A 19274-nucleotide genomic window follows, 5' to 3' on the forward strand; every position below is an offset into this window, starting at 1 on the left:
TGTCATCCACACAGAAATGAGACGTGCACGTTCATACATTCAGCAGTGAGGTTTCGAGAGCTGCTCAGAGGCTGCTTCCTAGCAGCATAAATGGGACAGTGGCAGTTTGTGCCATGTAACAGGCAGGGGAAAGAGGTGTGATACCAGCACCTGCTCGCACAGCTGCCTCATGTTGGGATGGGAACCTTCCCTTCTACCTGACCGACATTGTATGCCATAGTCATTGAAGCTGTTCAGAGGCCGATCAAACCCAGGGGAATAACACCACCATCTTCATCCCAAGCACTTTGCAAAAGTGAAATGTGGGCAAAACCAATTCCAGATTTGCTCTTCCTTCTCTGCCTTGCTGGATTTCAGACAAACCTCCTCACACAGGCTGAGTGCAGCCTATGTCAGACAGGGGAGAGTTACTGGGAGCAATTTCCAAATCATGGGTATTGAACCTTCTTATCTAGCTGCTTTGTCAGCAAACATGAGCATGCACGTTTTGAATGGATCACACGGGCAGCACAACAGGCTGGGTATGTTTTAAATAAGTTTAATGGAGTTTAATATGCATTCACCAACAGTACAAAATGAGACTTTTCAGCTATACAAGGGCCAGAAGCAGGTCAAACACAAACGTGGAGTAGCATTGCTTAGGAACAGTTATGCTGAACACCAAAGTAAGTGGGTAAGTGGGACACAACCAACAACTTGTCTCGGGAGGGAAAGGATGAAGCTAGCCCAGACCCTACAAGAATGCACATAACCACCTCATAATCCTATTTCTTTAAAAGCTGCATTTGCTGAAGTGCCTCCAGACAGATCCCACTGCATGTTCATCCTGCTTTTTTTTTTTTTTTTAATTTAATCATCTTCTACTTAAAAATCAGCAGCCCACGTGCCAGATTGGTATGATGCACGGGAAAAGATGTATTTTCTTTACTGATTCAGTTATAAGGAATTTATGAAGCAGCTCTTCCCTCCGTCCTCTTGGCCAGCTGAAGTGCCGGCTGCGCCTGCTGCCAGCGTACCTGCATCCAACTTTGCCCTCTGGTGGAACCCCAGAATTTTGCATCCCAGCAAAGACTGGCTGCCAGGAAAGCCTGGCAAGTGCAGAGAACACATCCTGCCAGCAGCTAACTTGCCATTTGGGAATGCCCTGGGGGTGAACCCGGTGGTGATGCAGACTCGGGTGCCTACAAGGTGACCCACTGAGCTCAGAGGCTGCTTCTCATGGCTGAAGAACACTGGAGAGAAGGGAAAAAAAAGGGAGTCCTGTCAGCAAAGTCACAGACTCAGTGACATTTACAAAGGGTCGCCTGCTAAAAATGGGATGTTGTGACAAATCAGCAGGAAAAAAAAGAAGAGAGACAAAGAGAGAAAAAGAGAGAGAGAAAACTGCCCTGCAGTGTGCCCATGATGAACCATGCCCAGTCAGAGCCTTGGGACTTCTGCTTCCGAGGCAGACCTGGACTTCCTCCTGCTGCTCAGGCTGCCCAGCATTGACTCCTCACTGAAGGCCCCTTCAAAGGTCGACAAGATGGACTGGCAAAACTTCTCCTTGAAATCTGGCCCCACAAAGACGTAAAGGATGGGGTTTATACAGCTGTTGAAGAAAGCGAGGCTGGAAACCAAGGGGATTCCTATGTAGAGGGCCATTTTCATCTCGTGACTGGAAGAGTTTTGAGATATTTCTAGCAAGGAGAAGACGTGATAGGGGAAATAACAGAGGAAGAATGAGACTGTGACGGCAATGATAATTCTGTACGGCTTTGCAGAGCTGGCTAGTTGCCTTCTTTTCAGCTTGACAGCAACAACGCTGTAGCAGATGAGAATCACTGTGAAGGGGATGAGGAACCCACATAAGAACCGCGTTACGATCATCGCTTTGTGCCGCATCCTCCACAGCCTCCGTGTCTCCTCAGCCGTGTAGTCATCAGACAGCGCAAAGTTGTTGTAGCAGCTGGTGATGTTACGGGAACTGACCGCAGTGTCACGAAAAACGAGGTACGGGGAGCTGAGCAGGACAGCCACCCCCCACGTCCCCAGCGCCACCCTGGCCGCCAGCTCTGGGCTCCTGCGGTTGTGGGACCACACGGGGAAGGCCACGGCCATGCAGCGGTCCACGCTGATGACCATCAGGAGGAAGACGCTGGCGAACATGTTGAGGAAGGCGATGGTGCTGTTCAGCTTGCACAGCAGCTTCCCGAAGGGCCAGTGGAAGTCCAGAGCGGTGTAGATGATGCTGAGGGGCAGGAAAAAGGTGAAGATGAAGTCAGCGATGGCCAGGTTGAGGAACCACACTGAGTTCACTGTCTTCTTCATCTTGAAGCCTGCAATCCAGATGACGAGGCCGTTCCCTGTCACCCCCAGCACACAGGCAATGCTGTACACCACCATGGAGAGGACATGCAGGCTCTTCTGGAGGCCAGAGTAGTGGTCGTGGACTGTGGCATTCCCAGAGGGCATGGAGGGGGAGCTGTCAGGGAAGGGTGATGGAGAAGAAGAGACGGTCTCCATTGCCAGCAAGCTGGGGTCCTGAAACCATAACAGCACACACTGCTATTACCTGCAGCTCCCTTAGCTTTGGGGAGAATCTTTGACTGCAACCATACACAAAATGGATATGCAAAGATGAAACCTGCACTTAAAATGACTTAATAACGAACATACTTCTCTATAGAACATCTCAAGTTTCAGAATGGTAGATAAATAGTTGTGAGGCACAAGGAATTTAAGCCACTTGAGCAAGTGAACCGATACAGAGGGAGGAAGAGAGTCCGAAAGTTTTGAGTTGATCTGATCTTGTCATGAAAGGGTGATGCCAGCAGGACGGGGAGACGTTTGAGCAGAGGCTCAGCCATCATGGGGACAACTCAGAGTCCCAGTGCTGCAAGCTTTTGCAGACAGGGACCAACCAAGACTAAAAGAATTACTTATCTCTTGGCAAGTCCCTGGGAGATTGTCACCCACACTGACAGCCAGCCCATTAACGCTGAGAGGCGGAAAATAAATGATATCAAAGATCTTTTTGCTTACAGCTCTTTCCACACCAGAGGGCCCAGGAGGCTGCGGGCTGAGGGTTGGCATCTGCCCTGTCTCCCTGTCTCCCTGTGACCCGAGACACCAGCCCAGGCTCTGCCGCTGGCACTGGCAGTGTCAGAACAACTCACCCACAAGCAGTCTGTGACAGCAGCCGGCCATGGGCTGAGAGCAGAACTGCAAAAACCCAACTTGCACAGCTGTGGCCAAGCTCTTTGGTGATGGAAGACAAATTAGCAGAGCTAAAAACTGTTAGAATTCTGAAGTTAAAAGGTTGTTCCTTCAGCAGCTATCATAGTATCATAGAATTATTAAGATAGAAAAGATCTCCCAAGATCAAGTCCAACCCCAACCCACCCCACCGTGCCCACTGCCCACAGCCCTCAGTGCCACATCTCCACATTCTGGAGCACCTCCAGGGATGGTGACCCCACCACTCCCTGGGCAGCAGTGCCAGTGCCTGACCGCTCTCTGGAAGAAGAAATTGTTCCTAGCATCCATCCTGAACCTCCCCTAGTGCAACTTAAGGCCATTACTTCTATCCTATCACTGTTACCTGGGAGAAAAGCACCTAAGGACGTGTACAGTTCAGGCAGAGCAGTATCCAAGGTGAGTTTTGGTGCAACAGCCACCCCTGCACCCACACACCCAGCTCCTCACCCAGCACCCCTCACCTCCAGGACCCGGCGGCACTCACTGCAGCACCGCACTGCTCCCGCTCTGCCCGCAGCCCCACACACTGCAGCCCCACTGCTTTGAGACACCGCTCCTCACGCTGTGACTCACAGTGCACACTCTGCTTTTCCATCGCTTGGGATCACAAGGAATTTACTGGGACCGCTTATTCCCTACCTCTGTTCCTCAATTTACAGCACGCTCATTTAACCCCTGAAGTTCTGTCCGTGGTCTCTTGGGTCAGGTTGGCCAAACCCAAGGGCCCACTTGTGTTTGAAGCACACAGCGCAGCGCTACTCCTGCCTGCAAGCCTCATCCTTCCGGGGCTGAAACATTCCTCCAGGGCACCGGCCCACCCCGCAGTGCAGCAGGGCTGCTCTGTGCGCAGGGAGCAGTGCAGGCTCTGCTTCCGCAGGCTGTGCTCCCACACCGTGGCCGAGCACCACGCACAGCGGACCCGCCGAGTTCAGCGCATCACCCGGGGCGGCGGGATGCGGGGCAGCGGGGAGCACCTCCAGGGCTGGCAGGGAGGCCCGGGGGATCTCGGCCGGCGGGGAGCCCCGGCGCTGGGGAAGTGGGCGGCTCCCGCGTGCGCAGGGCCCGGCGCAGCCCCCGGCCCGGCCAAGGTCAACCCGCGTGCCGGCAGCGCCGCCCGCCCCGCCTGAGCGCAGGTCATGGGGAACGGGGAAGGGGGCGGAGCGCGCCGCGGATTGGACGAAAAGTTGTCGCAAAGTTCCTCGTTCGGGCGCTGATTGGTCGAGGGCTGCAGGGGTGTGACCCGGCAGCCTATGCTAGGCGCGCGGGCTGCCTCGGGGCGGCTGAGCGGGCCGGGATCGGGATCCGTATCGGTGCGGTGCGAGGCTGCGGGGCGGGCAGGGATGGGGCGGGCGGGCGGACAGGGACCGTGCGAAGTGGGAGCGGGGCGGGCGGTGGTGCTGCAGCACGGGTGTCGGGGCGGGTACCGGATCCTGGATATGGGATGCGACGGAGCCACGTGGGATGCAGCAGGTGGAACTCCAGGGCCGTGCCCACGCTCGTGTCCCACCAGGAGGGTGGCAAAGGGGCTCCTCCTGGCAGCTTTGTCCTCTCTGCAGCCCTCTGCCAGCAGCGTGCATTTGCACAGCGCCCCGCACGACGCGCCTTCATTTCAGCCCGCGTCTGTGACAGCGTTTCCCCGCAGCCAGCAAAGCCCCGGGGCAGCCGGGCCTCCGAGCCCAGCGGGGGCCGCGCTGCTGAACGGAGTGGATTGCTTAACAACCAGCTCACGGCCCCTCTGTGACCTTGTGGGGTTAATGGATAAAAAGACACTTTGTGCACAGCCAGGACTGGAGCTGGGCTGCCATGGCTGCCCTGGAGTTTGTGCGCTGCTTTGTAATGCTCAGTGCTGCGGGGCTGCTGCTGCCTTGGGCTTAGAGCAAATTTATGTCTAAAGCCTGAGTAAAATGAAATGGTACTGCTGGATTTTATCACGTTTCTTTTTTTATCATGTTTCTTATCGTGTTTCTTAGGGACTTTCTATGTCCCCAAGTGCCAGGACAGGTGGGGGGCAGGTAGGGGGAGGCCACACCTTGGTTGTGTGATATCAAGGTGGGGGGAGAACAGGATACTGGAAGTGGCCATGTTGCTGAAATAAACACTCTCACCTTGCCTTTTGCAGGTGGCATCAGAGGCAGTGGGCAGATGGCGAACGTGACAGAGGGTGCTGGGAGCCTCCCCAGCGCAGAGCTCTGGGCCTCCCACAGTAAGATGCTACTGGAGCCACTTGAGAGCAATGACCCTGAGGTGAGAGCTATAGGGACACCAACCTCCTTGAACCGGGGGCACAGTGCAAGGTTAAGCTGCCGGGACTCGGCCAGCCCCTGTGCCTTGTTACGGACAGAGAGGGCATCCTCCAGGTACGTGCAAATTCTATGGCTGTCATTTCTCAGCCATTGCTCGTAACTCTCTGCCTGGAGCTCAGATGCCTGCACCAGGCCCAGCACTTCACAGCCACCCGGCAGCATAGCCATTGGCTCCAGCCCAAGCAAGAGCTGAATTGTCTGATGGCTTTGTGGTATCTACCAGAGAAACCCAGAACGAGGCAGGACACGTGATCAGCTGTACCAAGAAGGGACCTCACCTCCCTTCTCCAGTGGTTTTCAGGCTGCTCTCCATTATCCTAACTCCTCTGAGGGTGCATCCCACGCCATGCATCACCAATACCTCCGTGAAGAGCTGGCACAAGTGAAGCTTTCTCTCCCTCCCCAAGGTGTACAACATCATCAAGAAGGAGAAGCAGCGGCAGAGGCTGGGGCTGGAGCTGATTGCGTCAGAGAACTTTGCGAGCTGCGCTGTCCTGGAGGCACTGGGATCCTGCTTGAACAATAAATACTCTGAAGGCTACCCTGGACAGAGGTATGGGGCTGGGGAGAGCCTGAGACACCCAAACTCTTGTAAGGAGGGGACAGGGACCATCTGCACTGCCACGTTCACCTCAATACCTCATCTCTGGGAAGAAAGCCATGTCCCGGTGCTGGCAACCGAGCTCCTGCAGGGCAGGATCTGACCCTTTCAGTTTCTGTCCTTGGCCGTGCACCAGGTAGTTGTAGCAGGGTCATGTCTGCTGCTTGCAAACAGCAGCATCCTGGTCTCACAGCTGGCACTGCCTTGGGCATGCATTCCTGAATGAAGAGATTCGTTTTAACCTTGAGGTTTTGTTCTCAGCAGACACCGACCTCAGTGTAACTCCTTCCCTGTCCTTTACTGGCAGGTACTACGGTGGGACCGAGTTTGTAGATGAGCTGGAAAGGCTGTGCCAGAAGCGAGCCCTGCAGGCATTCCGCCTCGATCCCCAGAAGTGGGGTGTCAACGTCCAGCCCTACTCAGGTAATGGTGTCCCCAGGGCAGGCAGGACAGGCTGTGGCAGCCTCTGCATGCCCCAGCACCCATGAACTGCCTTGTGTGCTCCTGCCACAGGGTCACCTGCTAACTTTGCGGTGTACACGGCCCTGGTGGAGCCCCATGGCAGAATCATGGGGCTGGACCTGCCCGATGGGGGTCATCTAACCCACGGGTTCATGACGGACAAGAAGAAGATCTCTGCCACCTCTGTCTTCTTCGAGTCCATGCCCTACAAGGTATAGAAAGCTGCTCCAGTGGGAGCCAGGTTATGGCCTTCATAAGTGGAAGAACCTCTTGACAGCACCCCTGCCAAAGTGGCTGAATGCTCCTCTTCCTCTCCCAGGTGAATCCCAAGACTGGTTACATCGACTATGACCGACTTGAGGAGAATGCCCGTCTGTTCCACCCCAAGCTGATTATAGCAGGTAAGGAGCAACCCTTACGCACGGGGTGGCATCCTGAAGCCAGTGGGCAATTGCAGAATTATAGAATAGGATCACTGAACAGCCCAGGGTGGAAGGGACTCAAAGGATCACACAATCATTAAGGTTGGAAAAGACCTCTATCGTCAAATCCACCACCTCTGTGGGCAGCAGTGCCAGTGCCTGACCAGTCTTTCGGAGAATAAAACGTTCCTAATATCCAAACTGAACCTCCTCTGGCACAGCTTGAGGCCATTCCCTTCTGTCCTTGCAGGTGTCAGTTGTTACTCGCGCAACCTGGACTATGCCCGCATGCGACAGATTGCCGACGCCAACAGCGCCTACCTGATGGCCGACATGGCCCACATCAGCGGGCTGGTGGCCGCGGGCGTCGTGCCCTCACCATTTGAACACTGCGACGTTGTCTCCACCACCACCCACAAGACCTTGAGGGGCTGCAGGGCCGGCATGATCTTCTATCGCAAAGGTGCCTGACCTGAGCCAGGAGAAACTCTCCACACAGGCCAGGGGAGCTGCGGGTTAAAGCTCCTTCCTGCTCCAGCTGGGAAAGAGGAAGGGCAGAAAGATCTGGGGCATCACAAAGGCTCAGATCTGAAGAACAAGCATGATTTCCTTCCCGAGCTGCCTTATGCATTACCCTGCTCTCTCCTCCCACAGGCATCCGCAGCACGGACCCCAAGACAGGAAAGGAAACACTCTACAACCTGGAGAGCCTCATCAACCAAGCGGTCTTCCCTGGGCTGCAGGGAGGGCCGCACAACCATGCCATCGCAGGTACGTGTCTGCATTGGGCTGGGATGGTGAGGAGGGGACAAAGATGTCCTGGCTCAGCTTTGAGCCCCAGTATCAGTGCAGAGGGCTCCAGCTGAGAGGTATAGCAGTAAAGAGCAGCCAGCTTGATGCGGCTGGGGGAGAAACCAAGCTGTTCCTATCCTACACGGTTAGGGGAAGGGATTGTCCATGAGCTTTCTTGGCTTCCAAGATGATTTTTGTTGGTCCTCAAAAGCTCACTGCTGTGCCTCATCCCCAGGGATTGCTGTGGCACTGCAGCAGGCCATGACTCCCGAGTTCAAGGCTTACCAGCAGCAGGTGGTGGCCAACTGCAAGACACTGGCAGCAGCGCTGGTGGAGCTGGGCTACAACATTGTAACAGGTAAGGAAAGGCCTCAGCTGCCTGGGTTGGGACCAGCTTGGTATCCCAGGTTTGAGCCAACCACTGGGGCAACATGTGCACAGGCATGACGGGCAGGGCTTTGCTGGAATACTTCCTCAGAACTTCTGAGAAACTGTTTCTTAACACTGCCCTCTCAAGCCTCTTTTTTTTTTTTTTTCTTCTTTCTTTTGCTGAAATCTCAAGTGTTCACCTCAACTCTCCTCTCTCTGCAGGGGGCTCTGACAACCACCTCATTCTCCTGGACCTGCGCAGCAGAGGTACAGACGGTGGCCGGGCTGAGCGGGTGCTGGAACTCTGCTCCATCGCCTGCAACAAGAACACGTGCCCTGGTAGGCATCCCACCAGCTCCACCACGTTCTGCCCCACGTGCTTGGATGTCTCTCGTGCCCTGTGCTCCCCAGGGCCACAGCTTCTCACAGAACTCCCAGCCACTAGGGGCCAGGCCAAGTCCCCATGCACAGCAGTGCTGGAATTAGGTCACACGCTTCCTGTTCTGGTGCAGGTGATGTCAGTGCCCTCCGTCCCAGCGGTCTGCGTTTTGGGACACCAGCTCTCACCTCCCGTGGCTTTCGGCAGGATGATTTCCGCATGGTGGCTCGGTACATCCACAAAGGTGAGGGTCCCATTTCCTCAAGCAGGTGGTGGTGGCACAGGACAGCAAGTCCCTGGCAGCCCAGCTCCTCCTGTCCCAAGCATCCTGGGGAGCAGCCCCAACCCCGCCAGCCATGGCAGGGCTGAGAGCTGCTGGAAGTGGCACCTGCCTGCTGATGGGGCTGAAGCACACATCTCCCCCCCTGCAGGCATCGAGCTGACGCTGCGTGTGCAGAAAGACATGAGCCCCAAAGCCACGTTGAAGGAATTCAAGGAGAAACTGGAGGAGGAAAAATACCAGGGAGAGCTAAAGGCACTGAAGGAAGAGGTGGAGGCATTTGCAGCAACCTTCCCACTCCCAGGACTGCCAGTCCTGTAATGGGAGGCACTGTGCCCACTCTCAGAGCCGAGGAAGTATCAGGGAGCGTGGCCCACTCACACCCCTGGAACGAGCCCTGGTGCCTTCTCCCTGCACCTTCCTGCTGGCACTGGCCCCATGCAGCAGCTCCTCATCTGACTCTTCCTCACCTCTCCCCTCCTGTTTCCAACACCGGAGCCCCTCTGAGCTAGATTTCACCACTAGATTTTACAAATGGGCCTGAGCAGAAGGAAATCCCTGACCTCGAGGCAAGGTTTGGGATTGATCTGCTGTGGGAGCAGTAGATGAGATTACACAGGCTTCCTGTCTGCCTTCACAACCAGGAGGGACAACCGGAAGCCAGCACTCAGGGTCCCATGCCCAGGAACCGCACACCCTTACAAAGTCTTCCTGGCTTCAGCCTCCAAGACTCGACTTCCTACACACACACCAGCCTCCTTTTGGGCCTCCACACATTTTGCCAGGGCTGAGCCTTATCCCATACCCAGAGAGCAGCCCTGCCGGGGCCACCAGTCCAGCTCCACCACAGCACGAGCCAACACCTCCAGCGGTTTCTCAGACCTCTGAGGACATACCTTAGGTAGAACCATTTTTTAATAAGCACAGTAAAATTAAGAATTTAACCACAATGTATGACAAGAATTATAAGCTTTAAAAAATACAACCAATTTTTGTATTTCAAAAATATCTGAACCCAAATAAATAATTTTTTTTTTAAAGTACATTTTTCAGACTAGTCATTTGGTGTTAACATCTGTTAAATTCTTGTGCAGTAACACAGCACGACACTGAGACATGCTTCTTGGACTTCTCCCGTCACACTCGCTCTAACTACTGACACAAGCATTCGGCACACACAGGCACACACACGAACTCAACATGCAGTAATAGGATACAGTGCTTTAAAATAAGACGAGAATTCATCACAGCCTCCTCGCAGCCCTCAGAGGCAGCTCCTACCCCAGCCCCATCCCCATCCGTGCTCACCCTGCACTGGGGTGAGCAGCAGGGCTGGGTACCCTGTGTTTCTGCCTTCCAGTTAAAACACGTCTCATGAGCAGTGAGCCACAGCTCTGCAACCTCCCCAGCTCTGGCAGCAAGTGCAAGGCTCCCTCAAATAGCAGGGTACAGTCCTGCTCAGTCTAACATCGTGCTTTTGGGGCACAGCACAGAGCTGGCACCCTCCTTCAGCCGATGCAGCTCACTGAATTGCCCAGCACACTTAGAGGTGCCTTTCCAAAGCGCTGCTACAAGCCCCGTGTCCTGCAGTGGGTCCTGCCCGGCTCTCCAGGATGCCAAACCAGCAGTGTGAGCAGTCACCTGCCTCGAGACCGTGGGCTCAGGGCTGCCTGCATTCGTTCCAGTGCTGAATGAAAACCACAGAACGAGTCTGGGGCAGGGAGACATCAGCTCTCACTCCTCAAGTGCTTTTCCCAGCCCTTACAAAATGGTTAATATTGCTAGAGTATAGGCAGTGCTTCCCTAGTCAAGGCAAGACAGCTTTGGAGCTGCTTAGAAGTGATTGCTACTGAATGAAAGAAAATCCAAGCACTATCCTCTGAGAAATGCAACCTGCATAGGGTTGGTATCGCCTACTCCTATGGCTGACCATCCTCGTGGTGGGATCCCAAAGGGGCCGGCAGTGCAGCTCAGAGCACAAGCGAGCAGATGTCTCCCAATGCAGGGAACAAGAGGAGCGCAAACACTGAGCCCTGCCCTCCCAGCCAGGCAGCCACGGGAGGCCTTTCCCCTGATGAATTCTCCGACTGGCCCTAAAAGCCTTCATCCCACAGCAGCCAGCAGAGAGGATGGAGCTGCAGTCAGCATGCAGGAGCGCAGGGCGGGAGGCAGCACTTGCAGGAGCAGATCAGGGCTGCGCACAACACTGCTGGCGTTGGTGTGGAGGGCAGACGCAGGAAGGCTGGGCAGCACCATGCAGCGGCTGTGGGGAATCAGCCCTGCTCGTGCTGGAGGACTGTGGTGCGGTATGAGCCAGCTAACACACATGCTAGGATTCTTCACAGGAGCTGTTAGTAAGATCTTAACTTGTTGCAAGTCTGCCTGTATTGGAAACCAGTGAGGTAACACAGTGAAGATGAGGAAAATGTCTTAAAGTGCTGATATAGGGATCTTTACTGTGCAGTCAGATCAGAAAGACGGATAAATGGCTGAGCAAAGAGGAATTCAGCTCCTGAACCACCAGCTGCATCCGACTGCCCTCAGCTGCAACCTCAGTGAGGTACTGCCCAGAGCCTGGCACAACTCCTCATGCCCTGTGCAGGAAGGTGAGCTCGGGGCCATCCGGCTGTTCTGTCACAAGCATCCTGAGGACAAATGCTCCCAGGTGTGTTTCCACACACAGCTCCCTCACAATGGCCTGGGTGCAGATAACACAGGTGACAGCCCCAGTGAAGCCCGCAGGGCATCCTCCAAAATTCAGAAGTGCTTTGTGGTGGAGAGATAAAGCAGGTCAGACAGGTGGAAGTGCAAGTATTGCTCAACACAGCCTTGAATATCAGTACTTTAGGTTTGGTAGAGGAGAAGTGACTTATCTGACAGTTTATGAAGGCAGCTGAACATTCCAGATAAAGACCACTACGACTACGAAATCAGCCAGTGCTGATCATCGAACCTGCTCTGCTGCTCTGAGCTGTCAGCCCGCAGCAAGAGACACGTGAGTCAGCAGGCAAAGAGCTCCTGGCCCTCCTCAAACCCAAACACTGCAGGTAGTTTCCCAGCACAAAACATGAGCTGCTGTGACGAAAGCTTTCCCAGAGCTGTGAGTCAGGCAGGGTGCAGGGAGCTTGAGACTGCCTGGTGCCTTCCTCATCCCAGGGAATCGCACTGGAAGTCGTCCAGATGCACACAGACCAACAAGGAGACACCGCGAGCCACTTCAGAAAGTACATTTTGTATGGACATGGAAGTCCTTCACCAGCAGACCCAGTTACATGCGACAACAGCACACAGGAGGACACAGATAGCATCCGAGAAGGAAAAGGTCTTTGAACATGCTATGAGGGTGTGCAGCCCCATGCACAGGCACACTGCTTCCCTTCAGCAAACGTGAAGCCGTACTGCTTCCCCACTGCACGCCAAAGAGACCAGCACAAGCAACCCCTGGCCTTGAAAGCCCTCTGGAGACTGTCATGAGTCAAGCATCCCAGCTGCCTCACTGTAAGCCACCACAGGTGATGCTGCTACTTGACACGGACTCTTTGCCTTGTTGGTTAATACCTCCTGGACTGCTCCAAGGGCCCTCTGCAGGCAGGGCAGCAGGAGGTTGGTACCGGAGTGGCGATGCTGGTGGCTGGATGACAGCCTCCCCACGGAGGCTCCCTGTCTTTGGGGCACAGGATTCCGAGCAGCACAGTTATCACAGCAGGTTTCAAAAGGGTTTAGGCTCATGCTGACAAACCCCAGCCTCCATCCACACAGAAACTTCCCCAGGCATGGAAGGATCACATTCCATTCCAGCATGATCATGGTAAACAGACATTTTAAAAAAACAAGCAAATAAAAATTAAAATAAAAAACTTCAACTAATCTCGTACAATCTTAGCTGTTCTCCTCCCATAATCAGAAAAGTGCTAAAAAGAAATAAAACCAGGCTGCCTTTCCTAGCGAGACTTCTTTCTCTCGCTCAGACGTACCGCAGGAGCAGCTGCTGCCACGCAGCACGGGGCAGAGCAGGCTGAGCCAACAAGCTGCACCTCCTGCCAGACTCCAGAGGGAAGCGCTGTGCCCAGCACAAAGCTCCCACACCAAAGGGAACAATCTTCCAGCTGCACCACCGTGATGGTGGCACTGCCCTCCTGGTAAGGAAAGTGCTTGTGTCTGGGCTCAGAGATCTGCAGCTCTGCCCTGTCCTGAACCACCCAGAGCACAATGTGAGAGGTAGTCGAGACATAGCAAAGGCTTGGCAATAAAATAAAGTGAATTGGCACAGCCAGAAGCAGCCTGTGGTGACACTGACCTGGCTTTGCCACCACGCACAAAGGTCAATTCCCCAAAAACAACAAAAATAGAAACTATACAGATACAATGTGGAATCCACTCAATTCCTCCTAGCCCTCTCCTGAGCACTGTACCTCACTGGCTGGGCAGCCTGCTGCAGAGGCTTGCTGTCTCACAGCACAGCTTCAGCTGAATCGCACTGTGTGGCTCTCCATCACAAAAAGCACTTTAAAGCCCATTCAGTTCAGACCCCATCTCTCCTTAGCAGGTCACTCCCAGCTTCACTACTTTTTAGGATACCTGGTCTCCTTCCCACCCTTCACAGAGCTCACCCAGCAAACAGGATGTGACAAATTAACAAGGCACAGTGCTCTACATTCACAGCAGCAGAGCCTTGGTGCTAGTGTACTGAAGGAGTTCAACTCCATTCCAGTATTAACAAAGCTGAGAAACTGGCAAACACTATCTGGAGGGAAGTCCACGTGCCTCTGCTGCTGTCCCTCAGGGCCAGGGACAAGCAACTCCAAGAAACTCAGAAAATATGGAAAAGAACACCACCAGCTGCTGCTTCACAGGTAAATGCACACTGCTGTCCTGGCAGGGAGCTTCCACGTGTACACTGCTTACATCCCATGCTAACATGAGACACTACTGAGTTAAAAACTTTATGTGGCCTTTGTATTTCCCTGCTGGTCTCTGCCCTGGCTCCATGGAAAGGAGCAACAACATCGTGGCTCCGGCAGAAGTGCAGAGTCCTGCATGTTTAATGGAGCTGCACACCACTAAGCACTGCTCATCTCTCCCTCCATGCCATAATCCCCCTGGGGTGCTACCATGATATATTTTAAAAGTTAATAGTGTTCCTTCTAACATTTAAAAACAGAGTGCCCAGTGTTTTATGTGATGGAACACCTACATTCTCAGCAACAGGGAACCACACTGAAATTCAGTCCCTCAGACACTGATTTCTATGAAGCAGAAATGCTTGCAAACACAATGGCTTCTTTGCCCCTTCCTGACGTATGACAGCTACTGCAGACAGCATCAATGCCAAGCATGGATGATCTTTATCAGAATCCGAGTATGCAGGCAGACAGCCTACATGCTGCTAGATTTTGTACAAAAAGCTGGGAACATAGTCAAATCTGAGCAGAGGATTCGCCCCCTGGCCAGGTTCCTGAATGTACTGCAGCTTCAGCAGCTCAGCTAAATACTGTACAATTTTCACATCTTCATTGGCGAGGCCCAGATGAAGCTTCAGAAAGTTCATCCTACGGTTCACAACGGATTCCTCCGGTTCCCTTTCGTTGATGGGAAGGTGCAAATGGTGGCAGAAGGTATAGAGGAAGGCTTTTGAACACAGCTGGGTGAGGACGCTTTGGACGTGCATGTAGTAGGTGCTGCCCCGTTTGATCTGCGTGCGGTGATCTGCCAGCCTGGCCACCAAGGAGCCTTTGTACAGCGGGCAGCGCAGCGTCTTGCTGTCGGCATCCAGGATGCTGACGTAGCGGCCGTAGCGGCTCAGGGCGTGCAGCGCGTTCACTCCAGCTGGTGACGCAGTCCTGGAAGAGCAAGAGAGAGCTTAAGCTGGAGGAAACCAGGAGCCATGAAGCAGGCTGCCCCGTGGCCCCGCATCGCGCCCAAGTTCCCGCCGGCTTTGGATACGCTGAGGGCAAACTAAGGCTGGCACGGAAGAGGACGGCCAAACCGCCTCTCCGCTCTGACAGAGGGAACCTCCATCCCCCGGGTCCACACACACTGATCCACGCTGCGCGTGTGCTGCTTCACAAACACGGCCCTGTGGGCAGCTTCCTCCCCCTCGCAGATGCAGAAATGAGGACAGAGAGGCAGGGAAGCGACACTTCTGGTAACAGAAGCAGATCTTGCGGCAGCTGTGGGCTCCCTTCTGGATATGACACGAAGGGAACAGAACAGAAATCCCCTTGCCACAAGCTGCACCTTCCCCCTGTCTGGTTGTTTTGGGAAGGAGCTGCCCTGAGGAGCTCAAAGAGGAACGAAACCTTCCTTTAAAAAGGGAACCGTCCTCAGACCAGAATATTCCCTGGCTGAGCCCAGTCCTTCTTCACCCAGATGCAAATCTGCAGCACGCTCGCAATTATTCACCAAGCCTAAATTAATGCTATTTAAATGCAAATTACAAGCCTACGCAGATAATACCTTCTGCTTTGCAGTTCTGCCTGCTTCAAATTGCCCTGGTGAGAAGCAGCTCCCAGCCCCAAACCAGAAGCACCAACTGCTGATGCAAGAGCTGCCCCTGCGCCTAGGCAGCGCGGCTTTGTGAGAACAGCACCCTTACAGCTGTGCTTCAATAATTAATTTAGCCTCCAACTTCCCTCCTATGGCCCTCATATAAATGGTTTGCTGAGAGCATCCATGTTAAACTCAACAACTAATTAACATTCCACAGAGAAGAGTCTGAATGACTGACACATGTTACAAGCAGTCCTTGTTGGTTGGTTGGTTTTTTGTTGTTTTTTTTTTAAACAAAAGTAACTTTTCATCATACAAACTGCATCTAGCCACAAACATTAATTAGTCAGCAAACATCCAGGGCTTGTAAACATCTCACCAACAGCAGAGACGTTTTGAAGGAGCTGCTGGCAGACCTGGCAGCCTATCCCACAAGCACAAAAATGAGGGCGAGCTCACAGCTCAGGATTATTCAGCCATCCACAACCAGAGATGCAATACTCAGCAGCTTGGAAAGCAGATTTCTGCATTTCAGCTTTCAGGATGCTCAGAAACACTCCTTTAGAAGCCATTCCAGCTTGGTTCTGAGCAATGGGTATTCTTCTCATCACTCTGAATCATTCTTTCCACCTCAGTGACAGAAGTGGGCATTCCCTGCCACCTGCTATATCTGCACCCGAAGTGCTGGAACACATCCTGGTAAGGCACAGAAAATCCTTGTCATAACAACAATAAAGGAAAGGACAAAATCTTAAGAGCTGAGCAATCACTATTTGCTAACAGGAACTACAAAGCCACGTTTTAGGAGTGGGTGCTGGGGGAGGGATGTCTGCCTCAGTGATGCCCTCTGCCCTGAACAGGTCCCCCCTGCACCTGAGCTGCAGTTCCAACTCTGCAGCCTGAGGAGCTCTTCAGGCACTGTGCTTTCTTTCCTGCACTAAAGCACATCATAAACCCGTACCTTTACCTTTCCAAGAGGATCCAGCACAAACCCTGACTTTGCACCTCTGTCCTTCACCACAAACGCAGGTGTCACAGGAACTCACCGACACCAGCAGGAATGCTCCTGTCAACACAAACTGGGCTGCCTGCATACCCGAGCGCTTGCTTCAGAAACAGTAATAGCCAAAAACGTTGAGAATTTTGGAAAGAGGTGATAGGAGAGATAGCAAAGCACAGCGGGGCCTTCAAGAGGGCTTCATTATCAGACCAGCCAGGAAATCACTGGGACTAATGTCTGTTCCCTTGTTTTGCTAGACTAAAGACCTAAAACATCAGGAAAACTCCTAGCTAAATAACATTATGAGCCAAGCAGTAAGTGCCCAGCAGATGTTTTAGATTAATTCTTAAGCGAGGCTGAATGTAAAGAAGCAGACAAACACACTGCCCTCCTACAGATACATCCCAGAAGCAGAAATCTGTGGCAGCTGTGTAGGTGATTACATAAAGAGAACGCCTCTGCACATCAAACCCCCTCTGAAATTCTCCACTTAGCAGACTCAGTTTTTATCATACACCTCAACACCAAGAAGCAGGGAGCCCCCCAGTTTACCTTTGGAGCCCAATCAGCTTCCATCTCTGGAAATCCACCACATGCAGAGGGGAAGTGACCCAGTGTTTCACAGGTTTGGCATAAGCACCGCAGTTCGGCACAAAGATGGAGAGTGCAGTCACCAGCTTCTTGACTATTGCTTCATCTTCCCCCAGCACTACCAGGGTCCTTCCGCTGAGCAGAGAGTATATTGCAGGGTGGGCAAAGGGATACTGCCTGATGAACCGCAGCGCGTTCTGCCCAGCCTTCTTTTTGTGCCTCTCATTCGCGAGGCAAACGGGGTGAGCAGGAGACGGCGTTTGGTCGGAGCAGGTGGAGGCAGCGCTGCTGATGTAGCTCGTGGAGTCTGAGCACTCGTCCAGGCTGGTCCTGCTCACCTCCCTGCCTGCTGTGGGGTAGCGTGAGTCGAGCTCGTGGGGAAGGAGCCCCCCTGAAGCACTGTCACAGGGTGGGGAGCCCACAAAGCTGCCACGCAGCCCCTGCTCAGCCTGCCGGTATGGCTGAGGGGGAATCCTGACCACACCGTCCTCATCGCACTGCTTCTGGCCCAGTTCGGGTAGAGGCTCGAGGAAGTTGGGGCTCTCCTTCCCAATACAGCAGGCAGAATCAATCTGCGCCAAGTTTTCCTGGTTTGAGACATCCTCCTGCTCGTTAGTGTTGTTTGGGTTTAACCTGGGGTTGAAACGAAGGCCTCCCTCTTCATCATCCACATAAGGTTCCTCGTTAATTGCACTTGGGTAGCTCGCTTTGAAATCTTCTGGGATAAGAGACTCGGAGGGGCAGGTACTGAGGACTTCAATGCTGTCCTCACTGACGGTCCTCCGGCTGCCCACCTTGCTCCTGCCCACCTGGGGGCTCGGGCTGATGGGCAAGCTGGCCTGGCTCTCCGATTTCATCAGCCCAGATGCAGATTTCTCCGTTCCAAGAACCTCAATGCTCTCACCACTACTGATACTGCCTTTGAGATCCGCATCGAGATAGTCCAGGTTCTCCTGGTGTTCAAAAGTTAGGGATTCTGTCATGGCAGGTTCTTGAGGGTCGTCCATGTCCTGCTCCATCTTGATTGGGACACACTCCACGCTAGACTTGTAGGACCCCAGGCTGATAACCACTTTAGGAGTGGAGGACTCTTCTGAACACTTTCTATCAGCAGCATCTTGACTGAGTCCCTGGCAGCCTCTGTACTGGTTTTCAGGTGCTTTTTCATCTAGAAAAGATACGTCTTCAAATAGAAAGTTAGTTACATTCTGTTGCTTCAGAAGTGCCCTACTGATCTGGTTTGTCAGGAGGTAGCACACATCACCTCTGAAAGTCCTCTCAATGTGATGCAGCTGATCTAGGGTTTGGGTGAAAAAATAAATATCGCAGAGCTCCTCCAGCGTTTTCAGCTTCTTGTCAAAGCATTTGGCAGGCTTTGCTTTGATGAGTTTGGGAGTGTAGGAGGGCAGGCGGGAGTAGAGGTGCATTTCCCCTGGCTCAGCAGGGTCTGAGGCAGCCAGGTCCTGTGCACTGCCTGCGCCAGCCTGATCCAGTGCACATTCAGGCTCATAGGGGTGGAAGTCAGACTCCTTCAGCTTCCTATAGGGGTATGATTTAATCTGCTTTAGCAGATCTTGATGCTCAATAATAGACTTTTCCACACTGGCCAACTCGTTGGCCTTTTCGATGGCTTGGGTTGTGTAATACCCCTTGTCATTTGCTTTCTTCTGTATCTCAGTTTCGTTGTGCAGCACAGTCCTGGTGTAGTCGAGATCCTTCAGCTTCTTCTCAAGCTCACTAGCAAACGCTTTCCTGTTCCCCGTTTTCAGGCATTCAGAGGCTTTGGAGAACTCAGCAGAGAGTTCCTGAAACTGCTGCATGATTTTGTGCTCGTCAGCAGAAATGTAGGCCATGCAGAAGGGCCTCACGAAGCCCCTGGCTTCCAGGTCGTACAGCGTCAGGTGGTGCACGTAGGCGAAGGCCCCTTCCTTGGAGTCCCCCAGCACCACTTTGGAGTCCTCCACGAAGTTCAGCTTGGGGTAGGCGCAGCCTGGAGGGTGTCCCACAAAAGAAGCCTGGTAATCCACCGACATGATTCGAAGGGAGAAATAATTGAGATCGAAACTGCCCGGCACCTTGGCGTCATCGGGGATGGTCAGCAGGGGCTGCGGCCCCACCTGCTCCGAGAACTCGGAGATGAGGATGAAGTCCCGGCTGAACTTGGAGCTGGCGACCTTGGCCCAGGGGTTGGCGCCGTGGCCGGCGAAGGGGAAGAGCGGCACGGAATACTCCTCGGGCAGCGGCGGCTCCCGGTACAGCTCGTCCCCCAGCTCCTCCTCCCGGGTGAAGGCCACCACGTCGGGGGCGCTGATCATTATTCCCGCAGGGGGGGCCCCGACATGGAGC

At 53.7% G+C, this 19274-nt stretch overlaps 2 protein-coding genes and 1 pseudogene across 3 annotated transcripts; 1 reads left to right on the forward strand and 2 right to left on the reverse strand.

The window, feature by feature from the left end:
• Nucleotides 1-1419: 1419 nt before the first annotated feature.
• LOC306952290 (chemerin-like receptor 1 pseudogene) lies at nucleotides 1420-3754 on the reverse strand (annotated as a pseudogene). The gene is made up of 2 exons: nucleotides 3725-3754; nucleotides 1420-2523 (listed from the first exon to the last, which is right to left on the reverse strand). The product of its transcript is annotated as a chemerin-like receptor 1 pseudogene (transcript).
• Nucleotides 3755-5382: 1628 nt separating this feature from the next.
• SHMT1 (serine hydroxymethyltransferase 1) lies at nucleotides 5383-9169 on the forward strand (the record flags this gene model as incomplete). Its single annotated transcript, XM_079542842.1, has 11 exons — nucleotides 5383-5484; nucleotides 5951-6096; nucleotides 6452-6567; nucleotides 6658-6818; nucleotides 6926-7007; nucleotides 7279-7491; nucleotides 7683-7799; nucleotides 8056-8178; nucleotides 8412-8528; nucleotides 8702-8812; nucleotides 9000-9169. The coding sequence occupies 11 exons, from the start codon at nucleotides 5383-5385 to the stop codon at nucleotides 9167-9169; spliced, it is 1458 nt and encodes a 485-aa protein (XP_079398968.1).
• Nucleotides 9170-14234: 5065 nt separating this feature from the next.
• Nucleotides 14235-19243, reverse strand: SMCR8 (SMCR8-C9orf72 complex subunit; the record flags this gene model as incomplete). Its single annotated transcript, XM_079542777.1, has 2 exons — nucleotides 14235-14688; nucleotides 16890-19243. 2 exons carry the CDS (start codon nucleotides 19241-19243, stop codon nucleotides 14235-14237), a joined length of 2808 nt encoding a protein of 935 aa, XP_079398903.1.
• Nucleotides 19244-19274: the final 31 nt, after the last annotated feature.

This window comes from Tetrao urogallus (assembly GCF_951394365.1).
Source record: "Tetrao urogallus genome assembly, chromosome: 15".
In the NCBI taxonomy this organism is placed as follows: Eukaryota; Metazoa; Chordata; class Aves; order Galliformes; family Phasianidae; genus Tetrao; species Tetrao urogallus.